This window comes from Vicia villosa, linkage group LG3, assembly GCF_029867415.1.
Source record: "Vicia villosa cultivar HV-30 ecotype Madison, WI linkage group LG3, Vvil1.0, whole genome shotgun sequence".
Taxonomy (NCBI): Eukaryota; Viridiplantae; Streptophyta; class Magnoliopsida; order Fabales; family Fabaceae; genus Vicia; species Vicia villosa.
This window is the reverse complement of record NC_081182.1, coordinates 211,232,289-211,242,084: the sequence shown is the minus strand read 5'-3', so window position 1 is coordinate 211,242,084 and position 9,796 is coordinate 211,232,289. Positions and strand designations below refer to the sequence as shown.

At 37.9% G+C, this 9,796-nt stretch overlaps 1 protein-coding gene across 1 annotated transcript; it reads right to left on the bottom strand.

The window, feature by feature from the left end:
• Nucleotides 1-4,570: 4,570 nt before the first annotated feature.
• Nucleotides 4,571-9,514, bottom strand: LOC131657278 (uncharacterized). Its single transcript, XM_058926704.1, has 2 exons — nucleotides 9,307-9,514; nucleotides 4,571-5,443 (listed from the first exon to the last, which is right to left on the bottom strand). Exon 2 carries the CDS (start codon nucleotides 5,418-5,420, stop codon nucleotides 4,665-4,667), a length of 756 nt encoding a protein of 251 aa, XP_058782687.1. The 5' UTR covers nucleotides 5,421-5,443; nucleotides 9,307-9,514; the 3' UTR covers nucleotides 4,571-4,664.
• Nucleotides 9,515-9,796: the final 282 nt, after the last annotated feature.

Here is a 9,796-nt window from a genome sequence, read left to right as displayed (position 1 = left end):
TTTTGCCTGCAGGAAATCGATTTACCCAGGAGGGAAATCGATTTCACTCTGTTCCAGAAGAGAAATTGGCGCAAAATACACTAGGGAAATCGATTTACCCAGGAGGGAAATCGATTTCATGCTGTCCAGAATGTGATTTTGGTGAAGATTGCTGCAGGGAAATCGATTTACCCAGTAGGGAAATCGATTTCATCAGTCAAAAATGTGAAAAATGCCTTGTTTATTGCATGTCTTGGCTTGGTACCTACAAAACAAAAGTCTACAAAGAAACAAAGCAATATTTTTGGTATTTGGGTTAGTATAATATGCATACAAGGTAAACAATCATTGGTGCTTGATGGTCCCTCTCATTGATGAGGTGAGTGCAACACCATAAACAAAACTTCCAAGTGAAGCTCTTGATTAGTGATTGAGATGTGAATGATATAGGATCTTAGGGTCAAAAATTGGGGTATGACAGATGCCCCTATTTAAGTTTCTTCGATTTGGAGATACGATGATTGGAAATCTTCGTTTTGACAAAAATCGAAGAGACTTAAATATATAAAACACAATTTTTGATCCTAAGATGCAATGCAATGTTAATGAATGCATGTGATGATAATGATAACACTGGGGAGTATCAGGTGATCCACTGGGGAAAACAAATGTCTTGATATAACTCCGCTGGGGAAACAGATGTCTTGCAAGTAGGAACTCCTCTGAGGAAGGCAAGACTTTGTTGGAGACGGAACTTTTAGTGGGAAAAGAAATTTCTCTGGGGAAACACTTCGCGTCAGAGAGGTTAGAGCATCCTCTTTCACTGGGGATGAGAAAAGAGGTCATCCTCTTTCACTGGGGATGAGAAAGTATGCATCTGAATACCCATCATCTGTTAACAGAAATCAGACCATCGTACCACTGATGAAGAGATGTACCGCCGTACCACTGACGATAACACATACCAACGTTCCACTGAAGGTGTGAAGAGAGATATACCACCGTACCACTGATGATATAAAAGGGGATGTAATTCATCGACGTACCACTGACGATGAAAGAAATGTACCGCCGTACCACTGACGATAACACATACCAACGTTCCACTGAAGGCATGAAAGAGATATATACCACCGTACCACTGATGATATAGAAGGAAATGATTCATCGACGTACCACTGACGATGAAAGAGATGTACCGCCGTACCACTGACGATAACACATACCAACGTTCCACTGAAGGCATGAAGAGATATACCACCGTACCACTGATGATATAAAAGGAGATGATTCATCGACGTACCACTGACGATGAAAGAGATGTACCGCCGTACCACTGACGATAACACATACCCACGTTCCACTGAAGGTATTAAGGAGATATACCACCGTACCACTGATGATATGAAAGGAGATAATTCATCGACGTACCACTGACGATGAAAGAGATGTACCGCCGTACCACTGACGATAACACATACCAACGTTCCACTGAAGGCATGAAGAGATATATACCACCGTACCACTGATGATATAAGGAGATGTAATTCATCGACGTACCACTGACGATGAAAGAGATGTACCGCCGTACCACTGACGATAACACATACCAACGTTCCACTGAAGGCATGAAGAGATATATACCACCGTACCACTGATGATATAAAAGGAGATAATTCATCGACGTACCACTGACGATGAAAGATAACAAAATACACCAACGTTCCACTGAAGGTGAACTACCAACGTCCCACTGGAGGTAGAAGGAGATGCCTCTTCATATCACTGATGGTGAAGAGCAATCAATAATGATTTGAGGATGCCAACACAAATGCATAATCTCAATATTCATTGTCCAGCAACCAAAATTCAATCCATGAACAAATGGAAAGAAGCTGCCTCAAAAAGACTGGACCAAGTGAGGGAAAAAACTCACTGGTATTCTGTTCGTAGACATCTGAACAGAATAACTGAAACATATTATCCACCTAGAAACAAATTCAATGGGGATTTTCGAGGAAAGTGAGCTTTTTCTGCTTGACTGCAAACTGTCACTTATACTGAAGCGACTTACCATTTGCTGAGCTTCTTCCATTTGGGAATCAAGAAGTTCAAAAAGCCTGAGAGATTATCACTTGCTTTGAAGATAAGACTGATATGTGGAGACATACAAACTTGCTCAAATAAAGAGGCTTGCATTTGTTGTCAACAAAACATGCTAAGGACAGAACCTGCCTCTTGCTTTCAAGTACAAATTCCAACGGAGTGCAATGACAACACTGGTGGGAAATAAGCCTTTCAATATCTGATAAGAACATCAATCACAAATGAATTCTCCATTATTGGGGAAAGCAGAATCCTCAAGAGGTGCAAAATAAATGCCTTCTCAATCTAGGTTTCCCAGCCTAGAGAGGTTCAAAATAGTATTGCAAGAGACCAAAGTTCAGCTCCAAGAACAAACTGGACAAAAACGGCCAAACAAAGCTTTGCCCCTTGAGGAATAAACTCACCTGGGGATTAATTCCATCCTGACAAATGAGCTGAGGGGGAACACCGAAGCAAAATTCTTCCACGAGGAACAAACTCATTGAGGATTATCAGCCTCTGCGAGAAATTTACAGATCATCCCCTTCTTATCAAAAGATCGGGCAACACCCCAAGCTCTATTATGGGGAATCAGGGAAAATTTCTTTGGAGAAAATCACCATTATGAACTTGCAGAGGAAATAAGAAGTTAACATCAAAGCAAACAAGTTAACATGCGGGGGATTTTAGTTCAAAACTCGACACAAGGTGAGAAAGAAAACCCAACAGTCAACCGTTGTCTCAAAACTTCTTGGTAGAGAGTGACATACTCTGGATTGGTCATGGCAACAACCTTTGTGCTTCAAGCTAATGAGGTGATCAAGGTAACTTCTGATTCACAACTTGCCCCAGACTACATGGTCTATGAGAGGAATTGCTTCAAGAGGATTCATGGAGATCCTTGGCATCATGAAGACTTTGGAATAATCTGCCCCAGATCAACAGATTCTTGGAGAGATTCATCAAATCTCGACGTAACTGCCCCAGATTGACTAAACTTGGCACATTCTTTTACTCGACAAAGTCTTCAAGCTTTGCCCCATGATGGTAATCAAACTTGCAAAAGCATTATACTGGAAAAACAACATGCCCCTGGCAATGTTTTAGTTTTCTACTGATGATCAGATGTAAACTTCCTGGATGTCAAACAAATGTTTACAAGCAGAAAAATGTTTATTCTGAGAATGATAATGAAAATGCAACAATTATGTAAGTCTTGAAGTTTTATTGAAAAGATGTCACAAAACCTTGTGAATTAATCACTGGTTAAGGAATGACATTGATTTTTGTATGCATATGATACCAACACAAGTTTTCAGCATAACTGATAGGAGTCAGGAATGCTTTCTTGTTTAAGTATGCTCTCGAAATAAACCCTGCTTCAATTAGGACTTTTGAGGGTTGTAACGTGGCCTGGTTCACGGTTTTCAGAAAAAAAGATTTTTAGGCTCAAAGTTTATTTAGCCCACCCCATCTTCGTGATGTTCTCCAGTCCTATGTTCAGTTAACTAAACATGAGTATTCATCTCTCAAAAGGATTTTGTGCCATTAAAGATCCAATGAAACTTTCTTGGGATAACAGTCACCCTTTTTGTCTTCGTTTTTGTATTCACACAGATTTGTTCATTTTTGAGGACTTTTGCTTTGTAGTCCTTTCTTTTCACTTTTCGCTCTTTTCTCTTTTTTTTTTTTTTTTTTTTTTTTTTTTTTTTTTTTTTTTATTTCCCTAACTTTTGCCTGGACTAATTCTTTTAATTGGTCGTCCAGCGGGATGCTCTAACTTTTGCCTAAGTCATTTGTTTTCAAGTTTTTGACTTAGCGAGCTTTTTTCTTTCTTTTTTTTTTTTTACTTTTTCTTTCATTCTTTTAATTTGAACAAATCGTATGATATTGACTTTGTCTTGACTTATTGAGAGGGTTGTGACTGCCTCATTCCTTGGCGGATGGAGGAAAACCATTGTGGTTTCACATTTTCCAGTCTTTTGATGCGCGGGGAATAACCATTGTGGTTTCCCATGATCCAACCATTGATGTGGATATGACATGCTTGACCTTTGGATGCACAATCCTTTTTGAAATATGAACACTCGGTCAAATTAACTGAACACTACCCTGCCCCAGGTTAAAAATTAGGGTTTTTTCATTTAGAAAAGAAACTCCTACTTCAAGGCTCAAAGGGGTTAACAAGGGATTATCTTCCTTATATCTCCGGTGTTTGGGAATTTGAAACAATGCCTGTACATCATCAGCAGGGTTTTATTCAAGAGCATATAACCAGAAATTTTGCGTTTTCAGATCATCATCCTCCCTCCAATCTTTGCATAAACAAGAGTTTGGCAAAAGCAATTGGTATCATAATGCATAAAAACAAATAAACATGAGTGAAACGAATGGATTACTTCAAGACAAACATTATTGTTGCATTAGCATTAACATTCAAAAATAAACAAGTTTCTACATGCAAACAATGCATTTGAAAAACAAGTAATATTACAAATGAAAATCAGTAAGAATACTAAAAAAAACTGAGAAGGCTTTCTCCATCTGGGTTTGTGCTGAAGGAAACATCTTTCAAACTTCAGGCTACCATCAATAGTGATTCATTCATGCTTTGGCAAAGAATTGGCTTGAACATCAGGGCCAATGTCTCGGAAAGACAAAATACCAGCACGAGTCAATCTTTGAACTTCAACCTTTAGAGCCCAACAATCTTCTAAACTGTGTCCGGGAGCATCCTGATGAAAAGCGCAAGTAACATCAGCATTGTACCACCATGGAATCTTCTCTGGAATTGGAGGTGGTGACCTTGTCTGAACCAAATTCTTATGAATTAGAGCAGGGAACAATTCTGTGTAGGTCATAGGGATAGGATCAAAATTAGGCTTTCGAGATTGATTTTGCTCATTCAGTGGAGGAGCTTGTTGACGAGTACTTTGCTGATAATCTGGAGTTGCATGAATTGAATTGGATACAGGAATGATATAGGAAACATGATGATGTTGATGATGATTGTTTCCTCCCCTGATTCTCTTCTTTGAAAAGTCATTACCAAACTTCTTCACACTTCCAGCTGAGTTACCTTCTTCAAACAAACATTCCTTTCGGACATCCTTTTCTAGAAGCGCTTTCATACCCACCTCTCTGTGGAAGTCAGCAGGTGTACTGACTACTGTCCCCTTGGGAAAGAACGAGTTCAGAGTTTCAAGAAAGACCTTTGCCATCCTTTCTTCCATCATAGGAGGATTGACTTGGGCAGCAACTAGAGCCTCAACCAGAGCAGTCAGATGCTCCATACCAGCCTTCAAAGTAACCACCTCTTTGCGGAGTTCAAGAATCTCTTGTTTGATACTTTCCATTTCTTCTTAGCACGAGCGTTGCACTGATGATACCAGGAGAAAGGAAATAAGGCTCTGGAAAAAACTTCTTTAGAGAGCAAGACCAAATGCAGAATGATGCATGCAATGCAAATAATTTGTTTTTTTTTTTATTTTAATTTTTGAGTTTCAAGGAACTTAAGATATTAACTTGTAAACACTCAAACATTGGACTAAAGCTTTGATTAAGTTATCATCAAAATCAATCATCCATTTTGGTGGATTAGAATTTTCACCCCATCAACACCCAAGATCCATTGAGTTTGATGAAACTTATGATGTTTACAAGGAAAGACCTCTAAGTTCCTTGAAAATCAAAAGAAAAAGAGTTTTCATGGATGCATGAATGCATGGTTTATGCATCAACCACAATCAAGAGCATGCAAGGTCACATAAGATCATAGTTCAAAGGTTCGACGTCACGAGCATGGAGCCATGGTCTAACCATCCCAAAAGGTATGATCTAGGGAGTTTTGTACCTGCCAATCGGGTTCTACAAAGGTTCCCAGAGTTTTCAATCTTCTATCGGATATTACCGGCACGCACAATTGCTCATGGGCGCCAATAATATGCCTAAAAAGACCTCGTCTGAGCGTAGTATCGCATGACAACAAGCTCAAATTGGTACTTGATCTTGTTTCTGCACTACATCCTAAAAAAGGCTTAGATTGGTTTAAAGGGTTCTAGGCCATTCAGCTTCTACGGACACTCACTATTGAAAGTAATAGCGTTATCACGATGGTTCGTAACAACCTCTACTACCTTCCATGAGGCCTCCACTGATTGGGGTTCCACCATATGACGCTCATGGTAAGGATTGCTCCTGACATGCGACTATTGGTCTTACCACCTCCTATCTCAAGTTACTCACCAAAGTTCGGGTTAGAACTTTATCTCATCACAAAGGAACCATCGAGCACCAAAAAGAAAAAAAAGAAGATAAACAAACAAAGCACATAACAATATATACAGATAAAAACACACAGATAAACAAAAATAGGCTTAACACACTTAAAACTGGATCCCCAGTGAAGTCGCCATTTTTCTGTAGCGGGGAAAATCTGATATCGAAGCCATGGGATTGACTCGAATCAATATTCCGTTTTGAAATCGCCACCGCGCTTTATTTTTTCAAAGGAAAAGGGAAAAGAACGTAAAACCCAAAGTTTTGTTTTTTAAAACAAGAAAGAGATCTCAGGTACGGGTGTTGATTATATGAGGGGAAGGTTTAAAGCACCCCTCATATCCGTGGTACTCCACGGGAACCTTTTTGAAAATCTGTGTTGTGTGTGTGCTAAAAAACGGTTTGTTTTATTTTTTAAAATAAGCTCGGCAAAGCGTTAAGCTTTGGGCCTACATACCTCCTCGGTGCAATGGAGAAGTCAGAGCTAATGTAGTTCCGCTTTTGGGAAAAACGTTTTTAAAACGAATAAACACTTTGTTGTCGTTAGAGAGAAATACTCAGCCATTGATCTTGAGCATGAGAACAAACAAGTTCTTTGCATCGCAAATGAAAGAAGGGCTCCAACTCGGATAAAATCAACGAGTATGCCACTAGCTCTCTCACGCGGAAAAGATCTCGTTATTATCAATCAATTTCAAAATCGTGGGGTATAACCACTCGTTTCGACAGTTAACGGTGTCTAAACTTTTGAAGAAAAGCCACTAAGGGCGAAAGATATTTTTGAGAAAAGGTTTTTGAAAAGGTTTGCAAACATAAGAATATTTTGGAAAAAGGGAGAAGATTTTGAAAATTTAAGAATGGGAGGAGATGAAGAGGCTAACCTAATGCATAAAGTAAAAGCTAAGGAAAGAAACGGTCTAACCAAATAAGAAGCCAACACTTGACATTAAGAGCCAAGGTAGTTTTCCCATCCTTTGGATTTATCAATACCAACACATTAACACTTGGGGATCCAGATGAACTTATTGTCTTAGCACCATTTTTCATTAAGCATATTAAGATTCTGACGAAAATCGGGCAGAGTAACGGCTGTTTTCGGGTAAAATCCTTATCTCAATGCCTTGGAATTAACCATCAAGGGCTTTCAAGGAAATACCTGCACACATAAACATACAACAGAACAATGCCAGACAGACAGAACAATCACAGGATAGCAATAGAATGAGTCCAGAGGTACTAGGTCCATAAGTCCGAATCTCCAAAGCGCTAGGGATAGTAACTGATAGTCCAAAGAGAGCCTTATGTATTTTTTAGATTTTTGTTATTTATTAGTGTTTTAGCAAGAAAAATAGAGTATGGTCCAAGTGGACAAAAGAAAAATAACAGAAGCATAAACATATGTCCAAGTGGACAAAGAGAAAATGACGGAATTATAAACGTCCAAATGGACAAAGAGAAAATGGCGGAAAGTAAATATGATGAAATGATAAAGTAAAGCGATAAGGCGAGAAATATAAAGAGCGGTAATATAAAGAGCGGTAATATAAAGGTGCGGAAATTAAAGTTAGTTGTTAAATGTTAAAGATAACCATCTTGAAACTTGTCAAGTATGTTATCAAAGTTAGTATGAAGATCTATGGTGAGTGAATGATGTACTCGGATTTAAAGTCAATGGGGCTTATCAGAAGCTTGATAAAATCATAGCGACTACACGATAAAAACCTCCACAAGTCTTAAATCAACCGCATACAATTCTCTTCCACATTTGATCTTTTTTATTCGGGACACGAAATATTGCGCTATGTTAAGCAGATCGCCAAGTGATTTATGTAGAAATCACCCTACAACGAGGCCGGTCAAAACTTTATGTGCTAATGCATGCGAGAAGAACGATATGTAGATCGCCTTCCGAAAGCAATACCGCACGAAAAGAAAATAGGTAACGATCTAGTCTTTACTAAGAATCCATAAGAATTCTCAAAGTATTAAGACTTTCATCGATCAAAAGAAAAAAGGAGAAGGAGAAGGTAAAATGCATAAAGATAATCAACTCACACTATCATTAATATCATTCATCTAATATTATGGATTTGGTTCTTTCCAACCTATCAACATCCTAGATCCAATGATATTAATGAAATGGAGGAAGAAGAATAAAATTCACAAAAGATAATCACAAGAATGAAAACAAATTGATCTAGTCTTCATCAAGAATCCATAGAATTCTCAAGATGTTAAGACTTTCATCGATCAAAAGAAAACAAGATGAAAAAGATAAGAATAGAAACAAATTGATCTAGTCTTTATCAAGAATTCATAGAATTCTCAAGATGTCAAGACTTTCATCGATCAAAGAAAGATAAGATGAAAAGATAAGAATGAACACAAATTGATCTAGTCTTCATCAAGAATCCATAGAATTCTCAAGATGTCAAGACTTTCATCGATCAAAAGAAAGATAAGATGAAAATAAGAATGAAAACATAAAAGATAATCAACTCACACTATCATTAATATCATTCATCTAATATTATGGATTAGGTCATTTCAAACCTATCAACATCCTAGATCCAATGATATTAATGAAGTGGAGGAAGTAGGAAGCCAAAACAAGCATAAAAAAGGCAAAAAACCACATTCTGCCAGCAGGAAATCGATTTCATGCAGAGGGAAATCGATTTCCATAGTGCAGTTTTCAGAAAAAACAAGTCACGCTCAGCAGGAAATCGATTTGAGCCTTATGGAAATCGATTTGACCAGTGCAAATTTCAGCAAAAACAGCATTTAGAGGCATAAAACTTGACTTGAACAAACATACAAACACCTTATGATCACACATCAATTGGAGCACGAATTTTCCATCAAATCAACAACAAATAGCACCAATATAGCATCAAAGATGCATTGAACACAAACCACAAAGGATCTACATCATGATACACAAAAAGGATGAAGAGAATTTACCAAATCTTGCACAAACTTGGATCTACTTCAAGAATCACCAACACAAATCTTGATCTCTCAACAATTGAAGAAAAAAGAGTGAAATGGATGGTGGCTTAGCTCAAAGTTTGTGAGGTTCAAGATGTGACTCACAAACTTTATGAAAGAAAAAGAGCTTTGGTGAATTTGGTAGGGATGAGGAGAGAAATTGCAAGGGATTTGTTGGCTCTCAAAGCTTGAGAAATGAGAGAGGCAAGGCCTCTATTTATAGAATTGGAGCAAGAGTAGTGGCAATTTGGTCATTTGGCCTTTGGTAATTAACTTGTGTTTAATTGATGATTAAAGTGGTGTTTAAATGGTAAGAAATGGTAAAATGAGGTTTAAGTGGGTTTAATGAAGGGATTAATTTTGATGAGGTGGAAAATTGGTAAAATGATCAAATAAAAAGGTGCCAAAATGATGTCAAGCTTCCCTCCTTATATTTTTTGAATTTTGCCTGCAGGAAATCGAT